This window comes from Cuculus canorus, chromosome 3 (genome assembly GCF_017976375.1).
Source record: "Cuculus canorus isolate bCucCan1 chromosome 3, bCucCan1.pri, whole genome shotgun sequence".
Lineage (NCBI taxonomy): Eukaryota > Metazoa > Chordata > Aves > Cuculiformes > Cuculidae > Cuculus > Cuculus canorus.
Window position 1 is genome coordinate 76,996,258 of NC_071403.1, and position 21,348 is coordinate 77,017,605.

A 21,348-nucleotide genomic window follows, 5' to 3' on the forward strand; every position below is an offset into this window, starting at 1 on the left:
GAGTTTGAAAACAGCCAGAGGAGACCGAGTCTGGGCAAAGTTCAAAAAGAAATATATTCATCCCAAGGAAGACTTCCTACTTCATCCTTAAGACCGCGGCCCACAACCATCGGGAGGCACTACACAGGCACAAGACTGGAGCGAACTCCCCAGAACTAATTATAATACAAAGCGGGGAAAGGGTATGAATATGTAGTAGGCACTTATACCTATGCATGTCTTTACACTATAAGTAGCTGCTTGTTAAACTATACGGTGTGCAAGCTAGGAGGAGAACCCCCTTGCACCCCAGCACTGGAAATAAACATACCTGCTTTATAACTCATTTTGGGTTATAGGGTTTGATTCTGCAAAACACCACCTCTAGACTATCATATCAGCTGCAGCACTTGGGCTGTAGGCTACAAGAACAGCCATACCAGCTAAGACCATCAACCCTGTGTACCTAATGCTGTCATGCCTCTGCACAAAATATGGGATAGCATCCTCCAGCTCTTCAGGGGCTTTTTCAGGGAGTGGCTGGTGTCATCATGGTTGTTTTGTTCAGTAGCTCTCCCCTTCTTATTTTATTATTTTTTTTTAAATTTAGATATTCACCTCTTTTCTCATTAGATTCCCAGGTGCTGTGCCTTTTTTCTCTCTCCACCCCATACAAATATTTTTTTTTCCAGGAAAGCTTTCAGGTTCTTCAAGATTGTCTTTGCTGCGGAAACATGCAAGAGCAGTTTCCTGTGACAAGACTAAAACCAAGAACTAGAGACAGGTCATGCATACAATTTTACTTCCCCTCTGTATACTCTCCATTTTCCTCATCTCACAGACAGACATCCTGAGTCACAGGGTATTTCATTGTATTTAATAGTGCTAAATTGGTTTTTCATGCCCTCATTTATTGGCCTTTTAAGCTCACTATATTTTGTAATCAGTGTTCTGCAGCTGCAATTTCTGATTTGTACATGGCATGAAGATTTGTTCCCTTTTGTTTGCCATAAACTTGTTACCTGTTAACTTTGTTTGATGCCTATGAGTTCTCGTATGTGAGAAATAAAGAAACCTGTGCACTGTTTATGATCATACAGACCTATGGGTCATTCCCTGAATAGGCTAATATTCTCCCTTCTCAGAAAGACACAGGGAAATATCAGTCTATTTAGTGTTTCTTCATATGAAGCTGTTCCAAGCTTCAGATCATCCTAACTGATTTTTTCTGTCATCTTTTTTCTTGGTTTTGAGGTGAGGAATGGCTAGAGCAGAGTATTTGGTACAGCCAGGGCTTGCACAGTGACCTGGCAGTATTTCTGTTTTGCTCTCTATTACTTTGTTGATGATATTTTCCTGAGGGCTTTCTTGACAGCCACTGAGCATTACACACATCTTCTCATAAAACTGTTTGCCCTAACTCCAGAATCTCTTTCTCAAGTGATAAATGGATTGTTCAGCAACCACTGCTGTGTCTGTGTAGTTTGGTGTGCTTTTGCTCTGCTCATAGTGTTAAATAACACTGAGTTTAGTCTGACTATTTAATGCTCAGTCATTTAGTGTAATTGGATTTTTCTGTAGCTCTCTGTAGCAGCACTTGCTTTTACCACCCAGAATAACCTAATATGGGATTTTGCCAAAAGCTTTTTAACACTCCAGGAATGATCTATCAACCAGACCACTCTTTTGCACATAATCATTCATTTGTCAAAAGCATTTAAGTTGATTTGAAACATGCCCAGAAGGCCAACCATATCCTAGGCTGTGTCAAAAGAAGCATGGCCAGCAGGTCAACGGAGGTGATTCTGCCCCTCTATTCCTCTCTTGTGAGACCTCATCTGGAGTAGTCTGCCCAGTTCTGGAATTCACAACATAAGAAGGAGATGGAGCTATTGGAACAGGTCCAGAGAAGGGCTACAAGGATAATCAGAAGGCTGGAGCACTGCCTATACGAGGACCGACTGACAGAGTTGGGATTGTTCAGCTTGGAGAAGAGAAGGCTCTGAGAAGGTCTTGTAGCGACCTTCCAGTACCTGAAGGGGGCTAGAAGAAAGCTGGGGAAGGACTGTTCTCAAAGTCTTGTAGTGGCAGGATGAGGGCAGATGGGTATAAACTGGAGAGGGGCAGATTTAGGCTTGACGTAAGGAAGAAATTCTTCACAGTGAAGATGGTGAGGCACTGGCACAGGTTGCCCAGGGAAGTTGTGGCTGCCCCATCCCTGGAGGTGTTCAAGGCCAGATTGAATGGGGCCTTGGGCAGCCTGGTTTGGTGGGAGGTGTCCCTGCCTATGTCCCTGTCGGGAGGGTTGGGATTGAATGACCTTTAAGGTCCCTTCCACCCCCAGACATTCTATGATTCTGTCACTTAAGGTCTTTCATGCTTTCTCTCTTTTAATCTTGGCAACTTGAGCATATCAACATGGTTTCATTGTTATTACTAATTTACTATTTAATTTTCTAGCAGAACAACTCAATGTACCAATTTAAGGAGACAATATTATGGGAACCTAAAGTAAATATTTGAAATAGAGTATTCACTTTACCAGAAAACGTCTGAATTCATGTGACAATATTTATTGCTAAATCTAAGAAGCTATTCTGGCCCGCTATGCCATCAACACCAGTTGTTTGGCCATTACTGGTTCTCAGCTATCTCTGTAATAACAGCAGATAGCTCATTTTATTTATTTCAACACAAATTGTAACTTAAGTTTTTGAAGTTATCCAGTTCCAAGAATTGAAGTGTCAATCAGTTCAGTGAGACTTGACTGAAATACTTGATGACACAGGCTGCACTAATACACTCCAGGATTCTGAAATACTAATTAGGGTTTCTTTTTGTTACTTTTGAGAAGAAATAGTGGGCTAATGCACTTAATGAGACTGAATCAAATAGTTTCACAGAACTGCAAAATTTAATAGCTGTCAACCCACCTCTATTCTAACCCATTCTTTTAGCAACCCACGCTCTTTGTGCTTTCTTAGATCTTTTATGGAGCCCTAAATCCTCCACAAAATCTCACATTATTGTTCTAGTGGCTGTGGGAAGGGCGATGTTTAAATTTCTCATATTTCAAGGGGAATAAAGAACTAACTGCATTAAAGGACCACATATCCTCCTCAGCATGTTGCATAAGAGAAAATAAAACCATTGGCAGCATCTTAGTCAATGCTTTCCCCAAATTTTACTATGTTTCTTGTGAATGGATATTTCATAAATGAAATGTCAGATAAATCTCCTCCTGGTTCTCTACTAAACCATGGGACTCAGACTTCAAATGTACGCCTTCTAAGTGTAGGAGTATGGCCAGGGCTCTCTTTTTTACCAAGCCCCAATCTTCTCACACTTTCTCTTTGGAGCTTGCTGATGTCTCCAGTAAAACCTCAGGAAGCATAACATTCCAAATCATTAAATAATAATCCAGATAAAAAAGATCACAAAGACAACACTAACAGAACTGCTTGCTAAGTTGAAGAGTTTTAACACTGCTTGCATGCAGAATGAACTATTTCCCGAATAACACTTTTTTTTTTTTTAAATGTATTTCTTGGTTTAGTATCTAATCTAATTCACATAATATTGCTAGGTCTTGGATTCACAAAATTGAAATGTTCTTACAGTTAAGTTTTTCCCTTGCTCACAAATTAACTGCTTATAAAATCAAGTTAGACTTATCTTTGGCAATGAGATTATTTTCAATGAATTTAAATCCTTGCAGGCATGATAATAGGTGGGTTTGGGATTTAATTATCAAGCAAGACTTACTTGATCACACCAGCACAGGACTGACATACCTAACCCCAAACTGCACCCTCTGATTCTTCGTTAGAACTCAACAGTTGAACTTTACCAATCACATTTGTGTTTGAGATGGATTTTTTTTCTTCTGCTGTATTTCATCAGTTCTTAGTCTCACGCTTTATTTATGAACACTTTATGATTTAAGCCTACTTTGCAATGATGATGCAAGTCTTCAGGGCAGATTTCCTCACACTAAGCATTTAATTTTACCTAATGGTTTAGTTCTTTGTTATATTTTCAGATTAAATTTTTTACTACTACTAACTAGAACTGATTTACCTGAAGATTCTTTTTATGTATCAGTGAAAACAGTTTTTGAAGCTTTATTTAGACTGAAAAATCTGAGCTTTATTTTCATGTAGTTTTTTTTTGGTGGAGATTTAGTGGTTTATTACCATAGATTTTTATGTGAACTAATGTAAAGCAAAATAACGACTTTGATATAGCAATGATAGAAAAAAACATTGAGAAGTAGTTAGATGTTTAGCTTCACGAAATATTCATATCTATATATGATGTCAAACAAGATTCTTGAGTTCTGAGTAGGATTACAAGCAAAAGAACTTTGGGGATTACTGCTTCAACTTAAAAAGTAAAAACTTGTTTCAGTTCATAGGTCTTCACACCCTAAAGAAAATCAGGATGTAGCAAGTTAGAGATTTAATACAACAAGAAGCGTTCCATACAATTTGCTGTAAAAGAATACAGCTGTTCTACATGTAGGGTCTAAGAATAACTGATTGAAAAAGCATAAAGTAACAAAATCTATGCAATATGGCCTAGCCACAGTGAAATAACAGCTTCACAATTTTGCATTTGCCACTATAAAACTCCTGTTACTTCAGTTAAGCAGCCTATGATTTTAGAGCACGAGAGGGACACATTTAGGTCTCATCCACACAAAGTTTGGCTGCAGTCCTGTAATACGATATGTGTAGGCATGACCCTTCCTCTGCACAACACTCCACTTGCCTAAGTGGGCCTCTGCACAGGTGTGTGGGTCCTCCCACAGGGATCAGATTGCTGGATTTGGATCTTGCATTACAAATGGATCAGGAGACAAGTGTTGTAACCAGGTCACCTGCCTGTGCTATGGACATAATGTAGCTTAATATATAACAGTTAATCAGTCAACCACGAAGAAAATATTTTAGCATTTGTTTTTTTTGGCCATGCATTATTACCCCAACATTTTTTTTTCCCCCAGAAGCATACTCATGTGTTCTTTCAAAACTGAATGTGGTACTTGTTTCAACCACTCTTTTTCTAGTAGTGATTGCAATATAAGTATGTAGGTAGATAATCCTCAAAGATATAACGGAATTTATATGCCTGAATTTCAAGTTTTGCAGTTCCACAGTACAAAGTAATTCTTGTTTTCTTTAGTCTTATGATAAAGAAGTTTCCTCCTACGCCATTTTTTCAAAATGACACTTGATTTTTGCCAAATGCTGCCTTTTTTTTCTTTTTGCTTGTTAACTTATAACCAGATGCTCTCTCTCAACATGCACCCTTTTTTCACGTTCCTTTACAGAGTGCTTAGGCTCTCCACTGTATATTAATATATTATGTGAAAGGTATATAGAGCCTTAATCTTTACTTCAGTTGACACCTTTACACCCGTTCCACTTGACTTTTAGTTTCTCTAAATAAGCTGACTTGTGGCTATTGGTAATGGAATTAGCAAAACCCTTACAGGCTGGGAACACTTTATTGTCTCGTGCTAAGTCTTAAGGAATATTATAAGTTCTGTGTTTAGTTTTGAAAATTACAACACTTCTGTTCAGTAGTTCTGCAAAAACCTGTTGTTTTCAATTTCATACAGAAGAAAGCAGACTAAGGCTTTTCAAGAATCTTACTGCGCACACGTATTGCTCTTCAGGCTTCAAAATCCAATCATTAGCAGTTAAAAGAAGACAGCTACTGTTAACCAGCTATCTACAGAAAGAGTAAAAAACAAGGATGAAGTAAAGCCATCTCCTGTTTCACAGTTGCTCAAGATTAAGCCTTCAAATGTTTTTTGGTATATTTAGGTGACACACAATAAGGACTACTAAATAAAGACTCTAACCAAGTTGTGCAAGTTTGAAGTAAAGTCTGCAAAGTTGAAAGTCCAATTAATTTTTATGCAACAATGAAGGAATAAGAGCAAGTGCAATTTAGAAAAAGAAAATGGGATAAAAGAACGAAGAAAGGAGAAAACTTATTGTTTTGCTAGAGAAAAGTAAACATAAAGGAAGGGCAAAGCATTTTTTCAAAAGACAAGAGAAAGACTAATATACACTTCTTTTGACAGAAAAAAAACTCACCCATCCTCCCAAAAAAAAGGAGCTAGGAAGGATAAACTAAGACTTACACTTCCTTCCTGGGCATACAGTGCTCCCTAGCTAACAACAATAGCCAAACAACCAGGGCAGTAGCTGCTTCTATCTAGGAGCTTTGGGATCCTTTGGGAAGCCACTTATCAAAATCACCTGGGGCTGTTTGCAAGTAAGTTAGATATAGAGTTTCATTCAGATAAAGAGAGAGATGAAACAGATTTGCATAAATATGAAAAAATCTGAAGAAATTGTATAACTAAAAACACCAGCTGGCAAGTTGGTGGCCAGGAGAGAGTGGTGAACTCTAAAGAAAAGTCAGGAATGTCAATACTTCATAGATTGCACAAGAAACTCTACAAAGCAGCAGCAGGAGAGCAGAAATGCAATCATGGATGGGTCTGAGGAGGAGCCATATTACTTAAAAAGGTGCAGAAAAATAGCAATATAATTACAGATTGAAGGATGAATTAAGAAAGCAAGGTGGGAGGTTATGTGCCTGATGGGACATCCATGTGAACTCTAAAGAGTAATTTTAGAAGTGGAAAACATCAGGTATATATAGTGGTGAGGTGATAGCCACATAGAGGGAAAGTAGGAGAAAGAATAAAAGGTCTTAATGGTTTTCCAAATATTCTGTCCCAGAGATGAAGAAACAGCATAAATAATGGAGCTTTGATTTAACAACCAAGACAAAAGCTACATAAAATATTCTCTTATCAAAAACCATTTATCAATAATGATCAGTGTCAAGGGCACCAATAGGTCCTGACCAGCCTCACCTGAGACCCAACCACAGCCCTCTGATCCTTGGTCCAGGAACTCCATTTAAACTCGGGATTGGGCATGTTTGCTTCTTCTAGGTCATGGACAGACCAGTCTTCAGTCCTGTCTTTAGCTTTGTCTCTTGGATCTACCTGTATGATGTAGCTGTGTTTCCAGTCCACTCTTTTTTTTTCCTAGATGGACCCTGCTGCCACCCCTTGTCTCTTCCTGCCTTATTCAGGGACTGTGGGATGTGTTATTTAAGTGTTAGGATCATCCTCAGCTCCTTGGGCTCTTCTCTGATGTTTGGCTGCAATGACACCATTGCAGGTTTTTGGCGTTTTCCAATAACTGTATCCTTTATTGCATCCTTTATTTGTGCTGTGGTTAAAAACAGGTTAATGAGAAAATTTTACTGCATTTAAAGTAAGAACTAGGAGGAATGTTTAAAGGCTTAATGCTCAGAGTAGACGCAGATGACCTATTGGTAACACTAGATGTACCTGTATTATAGTTTTCACCAGCTGTGAAAAGCTTGCCAAGTAAAACACCTTTCAGAATAAAGAAGTCCTTCTCCACAACCTTAAGTTGCAATAATAGTTGTTCCTAGATGACACCGTGCTGGAAATGAAAGTCAATCTGTATATCACAAGTGAGAATACAAACCAATGCCTTCTGAAACAGACAGAGGAATAAAAACATATTTGAATTAACAAAGTATTTAGTGATCAGAAAAGAAAAGGTGAAATGCATACGGTGAAATAGGAGAGGAATCTTAAAACAGCAACTGCTGTGAGCATAGCAAAGACATAGCAAACTGGCACCACAATGATCGTCACTGGAATCCACTACAGCCTGCTGGAATTTCTCACTTGGACACTAATTGTGACTGTTGCTGCTTTGTTGTAGTTATAAAAAAGGTCACCCTTATTTACTGAGTAGCAAACTAAATCCAACATGTGGTAACAGCTGAGCTGGCAGCAGTATGAAAGACTCTGTATTTATCCCGAGATGACCTGCAGATGTTATGACATTATATTTTCTGTTCCTCCTCAAGCTCATTCTAAAGGTACAACAATTTATTTGTTGCAGGAAATGTTCATAGTCATTTGCATTCCTTTGCGGTGTAATCAAGGAATGTGTCTTAAGCCTTAACAGATGTAGGTGTTTAGCATTTTTTACAATTGGCTGTAGCTTTAGAAAGTGCAATCAGCTGATTCTTCTTAGGCCAACATCATCGCCCTAGAGTGAATGGCTGAAACGGTAGGGGGGTTGGAATGCAGAACATCATTGACTTCATAGAGTCTCCATTTCTTGACAGTACATGCTAAAGCTCTCTTGCTAATTGGGGTATTTGAATACTGTTTTGATTACTGATATTGATTACTTGGACTGTAAAAAGGTGTTTCGTTTGTCATCTTCTGGAGTTCTTTAGGCTCTGTATGGTATCTCTGCTACTTCTCATGAACTAAGGAGAAACTTAGGCTCATTTAGGGAAAGAGTGGCAAGATATCTTTATGGCAGATTAAAAAAATATCTTAAACTGACTTTTCTGAAGAAAAAAAAAAACAACACAAAAATGCTCCGAAAAACTAGCAGTAGGAAGATGGGAGATGAGAGTACCTCTGAGCCAGGAAGCTCTCCAGAAGAGAAGCAGGGATGCATTCCCATCTTGATAAAACAAAAGTTGCCATTGCCCATACTGGAATGTGCAGACAGAAAAGCATAATTGGTGCCAGAATGAGCTCTGGTTTCCAGGCTTGCGTTACAATGCTTTATACTCTAAACAGGCTGCTATTGTAAATCAATTTTTTACCTGTCTTGCTCTTCACTGCTGATAGATGGCAGCAAATGACAAAAGATTTTCAGTCTATGATGTATTCTGTTCCTCTTTCTGTAGAATCCTCCTTTCTAAAAACAAAATGGTGCTGATTCCACACTAGCAAAATGTATGACCCCTGTGAAAGGCAAGGCTTTGATTTAATGTTATGTAATTAAAGCCAATGATGATACAATGTCTGTTATGTTCCCATTCCCTGTGATACTGAAGTTTTCTAATTCTATGTAACTATTTTTGTTTGGTACTGAATTGAATGGTTACTTGTCTTGTTACTTGACCTGTTTTGGAAAGGTAATTTCATTTTTTTGTATATCTATTCTTAACTTCCCTCTAGTCTTGAGATCCAAATATGTAAACAACTCAGATTAAGCTGCAATACTTTTAGGACACAAAGTGGTGTCGGGGGGGGAGTTGCCTAATAGGGAGAGCAATTAAATTATTATTTTGATTTTTATTGTAAAGTCACAGTTAACTTGGCTTTATGTCTTGGTGAGTAAGAGAAGGCTGAGCTCATCTTTTGAGGTTGATTAAATGTTGTTTCTAGTGTAGAATTCTGCCTGAAGACACATTTTTTTTTAGAAAAAGCAAATGTGGGAGGGAGAGTCAAACTGCAAGCAAACATGGAAAATCTTTGTGGTATTTGGTTGGCGACTCAGCCTACTAAACAGTTTCTGGCCTATATTTTTGCACATGTAGCATCTACATGAAAGACATGACATGCAAATACTTCTGGAAAGGCTTGCTAATGAAAACATGAGTGATAACAAATATCACTGAAGGTCTGGTGAATAGTTGGAGTAGTTGGGCTTTCTGTCTCCAAGGCTTACTGCTCCGGCTAAGGAGTCCAGCCCCTTACCAGCTTTGGTGTTTGAGAAATAAGCTTTTTAAAATTGCTGGTGGAAGCCTAAGTTGTGTGGAGATGTCAGTCACACAGCCTTGCTGGAGAGGGATGTCCAAGGTAAATTTGGGTGAGGTTTTGTACGTTTAAGTCTCAACCACTTAACTTTCCACTTTATTGGTCAAATTACCTCAGTTTCACCATCAATGGCACCAACAGCATCGCTTTTTTGTTATTGTTGTTACAGTGATTCTTGCAAATCCCTGAATGAGGCCAATGCCAGCTACCTGTATTGGGGTGCTTGTTGTGGGGAGCTCAGTTGAGCACATAAACCTCTCGCCCCAGCGCTGAAACAGGAGACAGTCTTGTTCAGACCTTCTAGAATCACTTGGTTAGAAAAGAACTTTGAGGTAGAGTCCAACCATACCTGTCCACCACCAAACTATTTCCCTGAGCACCTGTCTGTCTTTTAAATCCCTCCAGGGATGGTGACTCAACCACTTCCTTGGGCAGTCTGTACCAGTGCCTGATAACCCCTCCAGTGAAGAATTTCTTGTCCTATCACTTGTTACTTGGGAGCAGGGACAAGCACCCACCTTGCTACAACCTACTTTCACAGACCTGTAGAGAGCGATGAGGTCTCCCCTCAGCCTCCTCTTCTCCAGACTAAGCAATCCCAGTTTCCTCAATTGCTCCTCATGACCCCAGTGCTCCAGACCCTTCCCTATCTCCATTCCCTCCTCTGATGACATCAAACTGAGTGGTGCAGTTGTCGTAACAGAAGGATGCAATGTCATCCAGAGGGACCTGGACAGGCTGGAGAAGTGGGCCTGTGTGAACCTCATGAGGTTCAACATGGCCAAGTGCAAGGTCCTACACCTGGGTCAGGGCAATCTGTGGTTTCAATACAAGCAGGAGGGTGGTGTGATTGAGAGCGGCTCTGCAGAGAAGGACTTGGAAGTTGTGATTGACAAGAAGCTCAACATGAGCCAGCAATGTGTGCTCGTAGCCCAGAAGGCCAACCGTGTCCTGGGCTGCATCAGAAGCAGCGTGGCCAGCAGGTTGAGGGAGGTGATTCTACTCCTCTATTCTGCTCTTGTGAGACCCCATCTGGAGTATTGCATGCAGTTCTGGAATCCTCAATGTAAGAAGGACATGGAGCTGTTGGAACGGGTCTAGAGGAGGGCTACGAAGATGATCAGAGGGCTGGAACACCTCCCACTTGAGGACAGGCTGGAAGAGTTGAGATTGTTTATCCTGGAGAAGGGAAGGCTCTGGGGAGACCTTACAGCAGCCTTCTAGTACCCGAAGAGAGCATACAAGAAAGCTGGGGAGGGACTTTTTACAAGGGCATGTAGTGACAGAATGAGGGGAGAATGGCTTTAAATTGGAAGGAGGAAGATTTGGATTAGAAATTAGGAAGATATTCTTCATGATGAGGGTGGTGAGGCACTGGCACAGGTTGCCCAAAGAAGTCGTGGCTGCCCCATTCTTGGAGGTGTTCAAGGCCAGGTTGGATGGGTCTTTGAGCAATCTGATCCAATGGAAGGTGTTTCTTCCAAGTTAGACAGAATCATAGACTAGTTGGGGTTGGGAGGGACCTTAAAGATCATCCAGTTCAAAGCCCCTGGACATGGGCAGGGACACCTCCCACTGGATCAGGCTGCCCAAGGCCCCATCCAACCTGGCCTTGAACACCTCCAGGGATGGGGCTGCCACAACTTCCCTGGGCAACTTGTGTCAGCGGCTCACTACTCTCATAATGAAGAAATTCCTCCTTATGTCTAGTCTAAACGTCCCTCTGATCGCATGTTTTTTTTCTCTGACAGTACGTTTTCTTTTAGACAGTGCGTTTTCCAGACACTGCTCATTCTTTGGAGGTGATAACGTCTTATGTTCAGTGTGTTCTGTGCTGAATAGATGTCTTCTGTGATCACCTCTGTTTGGAGTTCTGTCTGCCCCAAATGCAAGGTCAAGCAGAGAGCTGGAGCCAGCTCCAAATCAGCAAGAGATTTGACTGTTGTGAAGTTCATAATAACATTAAAATTAGACCTTGGAGAGTAACAGAATAAGCAGAAGATTTCTGGGATAATTTATCCATATGCATGTAAGTGGGAAATACATTTTGTCCCCAGCTCTTGTGTCGCTGCACACATGATGGCGATCATTCCCTCATGTTGCCCAGGCCCGATAAAGGCTGCTTGCTTTCCAAAACTCCAAAACGAGTCTTAGAGAGTTGATTTGCCCGCATGTTCGGTAACGCTCCCGTCCCCATCCCTAGGTACCGGTGTTTCCCCTCCCGCCCCCTTCGCCCCCCCTCCCCCGCGCTTCCCCCGCGCGTCCCCCCAGCCATGGCGCGAGGCGGCCGCGCGCGCGGGAATCTTGGGCCTCGCGCGCCGCCGTCCGCGCGCCCCCGGCGCCTGCCCCGCCATGGCCGCCCTGGCGAAAGCCTCCGGCGCGCTCAAGTCGGTGGATTACGAAGTGTTTGGGCGAGTGCAAGGTACAGACGGGGCTGAGCGAGCGTGTGTAAGGGTTGTGTGTGTGTATGTGAGGGGCAGCGGGAGCGGCCGCCGCCGCCTCCTTCCCAAGGGGAAGGGTGGTAAGGGCTGAACATTGTGTCCTTTTCTGGAATCCTCAACATAAGAAGGAGATGGAGCTGTTGGAGCAGGTCCAGAGAAGGCCTACAAGGATGATCAGAGGGCTGGAGCAAAGCTAGAGTTGTTCAGCCTGGAGAAGAGAAGGCTCCGAGGAGATCTTACAGCGACCTTCCAGTACCTGTAGGGGCTACAGGAAAGCTGGGGAGGGACTGTTCATAAAGGCTTGTAGCGATATGACGAGGTGCAATGGTTTTACATTGGAGAGGGGAAGATTTAGGTTAGACGTTAGGAGGAAATCCTTCACTATGAGGATGGTGAGGCACTGCACAGGTTGCCCAGAGAAGTGGTGGCTGCCCCATCCCTGGAGGTGTTCAAGGCCAGGCTGGATCAGTCTCTGAGCACCCTGATCTGGTGGGAGGTGTCCCTGCCCATGGCAGGGGGTTTGGAACTGGGTGGGTGTTAAGGTCCCTTCCAACCCAAACCACTCTATGATAATACACCCCCGCTGTAAGGCTTGCCCTGCTGTTCCTTGCAGAACACTGGCTGTTCTGTCAGGAGAACTTCCCATTACCCGCTCTGCTCCCATCTTTTGTCAGAGCTATTGTGTGGGAACGGCCCCACCCCCGGGCTGGCAGGAATACCCGAAGGTGAAAAATAAGTCAAAAGGCAATTCCCATGCTGCAGCATCTTCACTAAATAAAGCTCCAACCACTTGACAGCTGGAATACTGCATCCAGCTCTGGAGCTCTCAGCACAGGAAGGACATGGAACTGTTGGATAGTCCAGAGAAGGCCACTAAAAGGATCAAAGGCCTCGAACACCTCCCCTGTGAAGAGAGGCTGAGAGAGTTGGGGTTGCTCAGCTGGGAGAAGAGAAGACTACGAGGAGACCTTATTCCAGCCTTTCAATACTTAAAGGGGGCTTATAAGAAAGTTAGGGGATTTTAGCAGGGCCTGTATCAATAGCATGAGGGTAATGGTTTTAGGCTGAAAGAGGAGAGATGTAGACTAGGTATTAGGAAGTTTTTTTTTTTCCTGAGGATGATGAAACAATGGCACAGGTTGCTTAGAGAGGTGGTGTATGCCCCATCCGTGGAAATGTTCAAGGCCAGGTTGGATGGGGCTCTAAGGAACCTGATCAAGTTGAAGATGTCCTTTCTTATTGCAGGGACTTGGACTAGATGACTTTTAAGGGCCCCTTCCAACGCAAACCGTTCTTTCATTCTATGATCCTATGTTAATGAAAATAATCATTTCCTGAAGGGAAGGCTTGAGGCCAGCTTGTACCTGAATTCTATAGTTTGCCCAGTGTTAAAATTTCGCGACTGCTCTCCTATTTCTTTAAGAAAAGACCACAGATAGCTTGTATGGAGTTTACCGTAACTTTATATTAAGTGAAAATGCTAGAAATGGTATTCTTTCAAATTATTTTAATGTCTCTTTCTTTTTTTTCTAGGTGTTTGTTTCAGGATGGTAAGGCAACATCTGATTTACCAGTTCTACTTTACAGTATAGTGTTTCCAGTGCTAAAAATACATGGCAGCAGGTCTGTAGAGCGTAAATATATCCATCCTGAAGTTTGAGCTCTAGGTTAGTCAGTTAAGTATTGCGAGTGGATTTAAAAGGAGAAAAATATTGTTTTATATTATTGTTATATTAAAATGGATTTTTAAAAGCTTAACAACGTGTTGCTTGTTTGTATAGTATCTAATGATTCTGTTTGGATTACTTGTGATAAAACAGCCGCATGAACGTTGTAACATGTTAGTCTTTAGAAAGGCTAAATCTGAAGATCTTAGTATTAGCTTTTGCTAATGTGTTCCAGTTTAATTTCATAATGGCAATTATACGAGGTCCACCACAAAAAAAAAAAAAAAGAGACTAACCCTATGGCTCAGGAACCAAGAGTAGGGGGAGAGACACAAAGAGATGGTCATGTTCTAACCTTTCACAGTGAGGCAAGGCTCAGCTCGATCACCTCACTTCATATGAGAGGACGCATGTTCAACAGAGACGTTTTCTTACCCTTGGTCAGCAAATATTGGTGTGCGAGAGCGAACAGTGAGTTAACATGAAATTTCTTGTGAAACAGAAGAAATCTGTGATGGAAAATTTTCAGTTGTTGACTGATGCTTACAGCGAAGAGAGGGCACTTGTAGTCTTGTGTTTTTTTGTGTTGGACCTTATAGTGCCATTATTTAAAGAAGCTTATTGTGTTTCCTTGTAACAATGTGCTACAAACATGCAGTCTGCAGCTCATAACCCAGCCAAAGGTCTCCACCAGCTCTGAACATGCAGCAGGTAGTTTTGCGTTTCACAGAAACCCAAATAAGAACAATCTGAAAATAGAGGGCTGTGTTTAATACTAGACCTTAAAGGTTTTTATGCATGGTTTATATGTATTGTGAAATAATTGAAGTGGATAGAAAGTTACAATATATTATCTCTTGAATTTTGTTATTCTCTCAGGCGGAAAGTGTCTGCCTGTGCATTATGTAGAGGGCAGGTGCAAGCTTGCTCTGCCTTATTTTGAGCTGACCTGGAGCCTTGTGAACACACAGCACAGTGCCAGTCCTGAGAACCAGGTTGTCCACTGCATTCCCATGCTTTTGTACAAATTAATTTGGAGAAGCTGCTCATAATCAACTTGAAAAATACTATGCATAGTTAGGAATGCTTTTTCATTGCCTAGATTACACCCAAACTTGGTTCATCTTTTGGAATGTAGCCATACTGACCTGAAGTTTGGCTGTTGGCATTAGGATAAGTGTGTAAAGAGGTTGATAATGGAGTATGCACACTTAATATCTGTGTACTGGTGGCTATTTCTTATCAAAATGTGTTGAAAACTCGGATCCTATTGTTAAAGCCATCAGTCTGATATTGTGTAACACAAGATAAAAACATAGGCCATTTAGTTTTGCACGTCTTATGAAACAAGGAAGAAGCAAAACAGAGGAGGTATGTTTAATGTAAATAAACTTACTAGTAATGAAATACTAGGTATTGGCTAACAGTGTTGTTATTGTCCTTCATGGAACAAAATTGAATGGATTTCTACAAAATAAACTTTCTGTTCCCTACAATTTCAGTGTTCAGGGACAAGTTATGAAAATCATGGATATATTTCATATGTACATGAAAGACTGAAACTGAAAAAGTTTTTTAAAAACTCTGACACCTCAAAAAAACAGGGTACTTGTAAACTGCTGGTTTTGTCATAAGAAGTGACTAGCTGAGAAGTCATAATTTGTTGCAGTATTGCAAAAATATTAGAAAAACAGTATAATTAGATTATGATCTTTACTGTTTGTTAGTAGTAATGCAGCAGCTGGGGGTAGGATTTAAGAGGTGAAAATCAGGTGGAAAGGATTTAAGATGAAACTGGAGAAAAGGAGCTATGAAGTTGGTGCATGTAGTAAATTTAATGAATTTAGACACTGTGGATGTTGAAGAGGCAAATGAGCAGGGAGTGAGCAATAGAAAGGAATGGAGTTGGTACAAGGGGAATGACATGGGATTAGTAGGGTCTTCTGTAATCAAAATTGTATTAAGAGTTCCTAAAATTAGGTTAGCAAGTCTTTGGCCTCCCTGTGAAAGAAAGAACCTCACGCCATCAGAAGATTTCTGTGCATGCAGAAGTGATAAAGCAAAGAAGAAAATGAGTTTGAGCAGTGTAATGTCTTGGTGGGAGCCATCGTACCTATAGTTTGTTTGAAGAAAGGTATTAAAAGCTGTGAAAACGGAAGTGGAAATTAACTCATGCATTTATTATATATATGTAAAATCGCATTCTTGTCCAAAAGTTGGCTGTGTCTTCTGCAACTTCAGAGCTGACAGGAATATCTTAATGCCTGATCGTGAGCATCATCTGAGGAAGTGTAGCTATGAAAATGAAAGTGGGGTTTTAAGTGGTGTTCATGTGGTGTATGTGCTGACACTGATTGTCCTTTTTCATTCTTTTTTGTATCAGTACACAGAAGAGGAAGCTAGGAAATTAGGAGTGGTTGGCTGGGTTAAAAATACCAGTCAAGGAACTGTAACAGGCCAAGTTCAGGGCCCAGAAGATAAAGTAAATGCAATGTAAGTATTTTTGTGGTTTTTTAGTCTTACTAAAATAATTTACAGAAGCGTTTTTAATCCAGAGTGACAAGTGGATTGATATGCCGGCAAGTGACAGTACTCAGTTTTAGTTTTAGAATCATAGAATAGTTTGGATCAAAAGGGACCTTATAGATCATCCAATTCCAACTCTTCTGCCATGGGCAGGGACACCTCCCAGTAGATCAGGCTGCCCAAGGCCCCATCCAACCTGGCCTTGAACACCTCTAGGGATGGGGCAGCCACAGCTTCCCTGGGCAACCTGTTCCAGTGTCTCACCACTCTCATAACGAAGAAATTCTTCCTTATGTCTAGTCTAAATCTGCCCCTCTCCAGTTTATACCCATTGACCCTAGTCCTATCACTACAAGCCTTTCTAAATCATCTTTGAGGAAATGTGTTTTCTTTAAGCTGTAAAAAAAGTCTACGATGTGTAACATCGGCCAGTTTTTATTTCCAGTGTCACACATTTTTCCAGTGTATTTCCTTGACATACTGTTTCCTTGTGAAATGAAGAAAAACCTTTATTCTTACATGTGGCAAAAATCTGGTTTTTAATTCTTCAAAACTTCTGTATTAAGAAACAGACTGAAGAACAACTTGAAATGCTTGTTCAGCCTGTACTTAAATAAATTTAAAGGAAACTGGGTTTAAATGTGATTTTTTCCTAATTTAGAAAAGTGAATACATAAGTGCATATTTCATCAAAAGCTTGTAGCCCCTACCATCTGGAAAGAAACGTCGAAATATTTTGGTATGAAAAAGAACGGGTATGTTTCCTTATGAAATTTCCAATTTATAGAAGATTAAAGCTGTCACACTGAGGAGATTCCTGGAGAAACACAAAACCTGATTCTGTTGCTTCCAGCTATTGTTTTTTGCAAGTGTATATAGGGAGATTGTTAGGAGTTTTAAAACATCCTTCAGTGGTTTGTTCTCTCAGTGAAAAATGAGTGAGTAAAACTTTCTTTTGTAGGCTTTATTATGGATGGGCATTTACTAGTGCAAATTCTGCCAACACTTTCCAACAGAAATTGCTTCAAAACAGAACTTGGATACAAAGAGAGAAAAAATATAGAAAAAAATATAGAAAATAGTAGAGAAAATAGCGTTACAATTCTGGTAAAAGGATTTATGTATGATAATATAATGTGACAGAAGTATTTGTAGTAACTATTTTCTTTGGTCTCGAGCTTAACATTAGTTTGGCCTGTAAAATGTTTGCAAAGCCAGGGAAACATTAGTTCTTTGTTTCCTAAGTCAAGTTTATACCTACTTTTTGGAAGACTTTTGTTAATAGCCTGATCTAAATATTTTGAAAACTTAGTATCTTGATGCCATCTCTTTAGTTAGTTTAGAATACTGAAAATGAATATGTGAAGAATGAGGATTTAGTTTCTATTTGTGGAAATACTACTTAATTTAAAAATTTCTAGTCAGTTGATTTATTCTGATTAAGCAGATTTAGGCAAAAGCACAGCTTAGTTCCTAGTTTTTGAATGAATTAGGAGTGCTGCAGAATGCAGAGTTTTCTTCCATACTTTTCCCTTCTCTGTTGTCTATATTGATGGAATTTAAATGAAACCGTGCTTACCTGAACATCAGGAAGTTTGTAATAGAGGATCTCAGAGGACAGCTGCAAAATCAGACTAACACGACTAGGCTTATTCTTAAACATGTGTTGGCATGCAGTCTATTCCAAAAGGAAACAAAAGGTTTTTTTTTCATTGTTACGCAATTTTGCTTAGGGTCAGCAAGCTGGATTGTGACCAAAAAAAAACCTGTGTTGAAGCTTTTTATGTCATTGTGTTTGATATTCAGATGAAATAAAAAGTTTTTTTGAGTTGCTGCTTCTTCGTTTCATGCTGGAAATCAATGTTTTCCACTGATGTTGGAATAATGTCACAATGTTGAAGTCCGATTTTGAAGTATGAATTGAGATATGGATTATTAAATTGAAGACCCTAGAGTAGAATGCTGGAGGAGAAACAGTTCACTCTTCGTTGCTTCCTTGGTGGGATCTGATATATCGAAAAGGTAGTGAGTTTATTTTTGGCATTAAATTGGTGAACTTTCACATGAAAGGGGAGCTATTGTATGTGAACAGATAGTGTGAAAGGCCCTTATTTCTCTCTGTTAGTACGTGTTAATAGAAGATCAAAATAGGTTTGAGTTTTTGAAGTTTTTTTCCAGAGCTTGTAGCGTTTTTTGTAGTGCTCGGTCATGCTTCCCAGGAAATCATAATACTGTGTTCTAGATTCAAGGATTATTTAAAATGCTATATTAAATATAAAGAAAACAAGACTTAATTCTGCTATAGCAAATTAATATGAACCAGTAATCCTAAACATACATTTGTGTTCAAAATGTGAAAAACAGTTAGGAGAAAATTCTGGCGTCAACTTCCTATGAAAACTCTGGTTTCTATTTGCTGAATATTAGAAGAGACTGTGTAGGACACTACTTAAACGATTGAAGATCTCTGTGAAGAAATTGAACACTTTTCAGAGAAATACAGTACATCAATCAATGTTATAAGATATTTCAAAAAAGGCTCCTGGTGAATGCTATTTCAAATATTGGAACAATGTGTCTCCTTGTAGAAATCTTTCAAGAATAGTTTGTGCAGTGTCTTTTGGACAGGTGTTCTCTCACTTATATAAGTTCCTAAATTAAACTTGAGGCACGAAATAGCCTGAATTTGACAAGTGCAGCACTTGGACTTTTAAAAATCATGTATTAATGGTAATAAAATGATTTGTAGTTGTTTTATTGATTGTGGCTTGTTAATGTTAGTACTTTTAAGGGGAAGGTGGAAGGGGTGTTTTGATCTATGATAAACAATATTTATCTTTTCATGATGCTAAATAGAATCAAGAACATAGACAAAAGACGATGGGGATGCCATAAGGAAGTAGAGTTCTTCAACAGGTAAATGGAGAAAGCAGGATGGGAGGATAGAAGAGAGGGATAAGGGCTTAAGAAGAGGATAAAAATAGGGAAACTGTAAAAATTGTGGGAAAACCACCATGAAGAAATTCAGCATTACCAGAAGCATGGAGTGAATAACAACACATGCCTTTGTTCTGGAGCAGTAATGCGGCAGACCTCTCAGACAACCGTTTTCCAGCAGCAGTCCTTTGCCCCTGATTTTCTGACCCTTTATACTTGGTTTTGTATCACTACTTGTATTGTGAGGCACAGCTGGGAGGCATCCAGTGCGGGCTCAAGGAACAATGCCTTTATGTGTTTGTTTTTATCTTTTTTTTGATTTTTTTTTTTTTAATGCAGGCTGCAGGGTAAAATATAATCTGGAAGAAATTATGAGGACAGTCCTAGTGATCTATGTTAAGCATTATTGTAATGCATATTTAGAGTTTAGTTGGAGAGTGGTCAGAACCAGTATAAAGTGGAGAAAATAACGTTGAAAGCAGAAGAGTTGCAGGTATGACTGTCCACCTATACTTGAAGCTCTCTGATGAGGTGAGAGTATGTTAGAGAAGATCTACTTAGAAAATCACTTGGCCACTAACAGATGTTCTTTAGAGTCTTGGCTAGTCAAATACAACTATTATGCTAGAATTGAGGGATAAAGGGCAGGAAGGCAGCTGCAGGATGTGTATCTACTGCTGCAGATGTGGCACAGAAGAATGTTTGCTGACGCAGCCAGTCCAGTACACTGCAGGTTTGGTTCTTTGCCATCCTGCCAGGAAAAAGAACTGACTTTTTACCTGTGCTTAGTGTAGTTTCCCAAGCAGTGTGCTGAAGCCTGGATTTTGTCCTAAATCTTGAAAGTAATTGTTTCCCTGCAGACATAAAATTATGATGTTGGTTATGATTATAATTGAAAATTATGATTACTTTGAAATATGACATACACAATAGAGTTTGCTCTGGAGCATATAGCAACGTAGTGGGGACATTTTGACTCTGGCAGAAATAAGTGGAAAATTATAGATATGCAATTACAATGACTTGGGGCCTAGAAAGTGTTGTACTTCCAAGAAGTCTCAGTCCTTATTGGACCATTCATTTAGTGTTGAACGTGGCCAGATGTTGTTGTTGAAGTGGTGCTGGAAGGCTGACTTTTTTGCTTGCACTCTGTGGTGGTGAAACCTTGATTGCACTGAAAACTGGCAAAATGTACTGACTTCCCTGAGGCTAGGAGTTCAGTGTGAATTTCACTGAAGCGCAGGAAGCTTAAGGTATGAATAAGCAGGTTTTGATCTTGGGTATTTTCATTCCAAGATTTGTCTTCAGTTTGGTTTTAATGAAAAACTTTTAGATTTTCAAATCAAGTAACTTTTATATGAAAATGTATTTGGAAGCCCGTTTTTAATTTTAATTGGGAGATCTTGCAGACCTTTTTTAACGTATTTTTTAAGAAGTCGTGAGAAGCTGTACCTGTAATCTTGTTTTAGCATCCCTTGTTTTCTAGCCTCTAGATGGAGCTGTTTGTTCTGTAGATACATGGTTCATTTGAAGTGAACCTATTTCTGGACTGGTAGAGAAGAATCCATTTTTTCTTCACCTCCTTTTTCCCTACCATATTTTATGGGCCGGTTCTGTTCACTGCTACTGCTCTGCATAGCTAACACCCATTATCCTTAAATACTAAAGAGCTCATTTTCAGTCTTTTACCTTTTTGTAATCCAAAGAATACTGAAGTCACAAGAAAAGCAGAGTCATAGCATTTCTAAAATGTAATGACATAAGGTGTTATGGTGAACTGGGGGCTTTTTTTGCCAGCCCAGGCTTTGTTACATGGGGTAGAAGAGGTAATCATTTGGTATCTTTCTCAGGAAGACTTAGAGTACAGGGTTTTTCATCCTAGTGTCTTGTGATATTTTTTTCCATTTTATTCATCAAATAAGGTTGGAGCCTTCACAGGCACTGTGGTTGTTTCCATAGCAACTTGCATTGACAGGCTAGAAACCATGTTCCTATGGAAATTTTTAGGTCTTTGAATGATGACATATGGCTTAGTTATCTATAAGAAAAGGAAGGTAAGACTTATGTCATGTACACTGCCAAGTTCAGAATTTATTCCAGAGCCCAAAGATTTCAAATCAGGCTTTACTGTAAAATGTAAAATCTTAAAATGTTTTTT

The 21,348-nt window shown here is 39.9% G+C and overlaps 1 protein-coding gene across 1 annotated transcript in view; it reads left to right on the plus strand.

Moving 5' to 3' along the window:
- The first annotated feature begins 11,896 nt into the window (after positions 1-11,896).
- ACYP2 (acylphosphatase 2) overlaps positions 11,897-21,348 on the plus strand; it is a 47,192-nt gene continuing 37,740 nt past the window's right edge. The window contains exons 1-3 of the mRNA XM_009560996.2: positions 11,897-12,041; positions 13,594-13,610; positions 16,111-16,220. Of these exons, the coding sequence (XP_009559291.2) occupies positions 11,972-12,041; positions 13,594-13,610; positions 16,111-16,220 (197 nt within the window). The 5' untranslated portion in view covers positions 11,897-11,971. The remainder of the gene's footprint in view (positions 12,042-13,593; positions 13,611-16,110; positions 16,221-21,348) is intronic.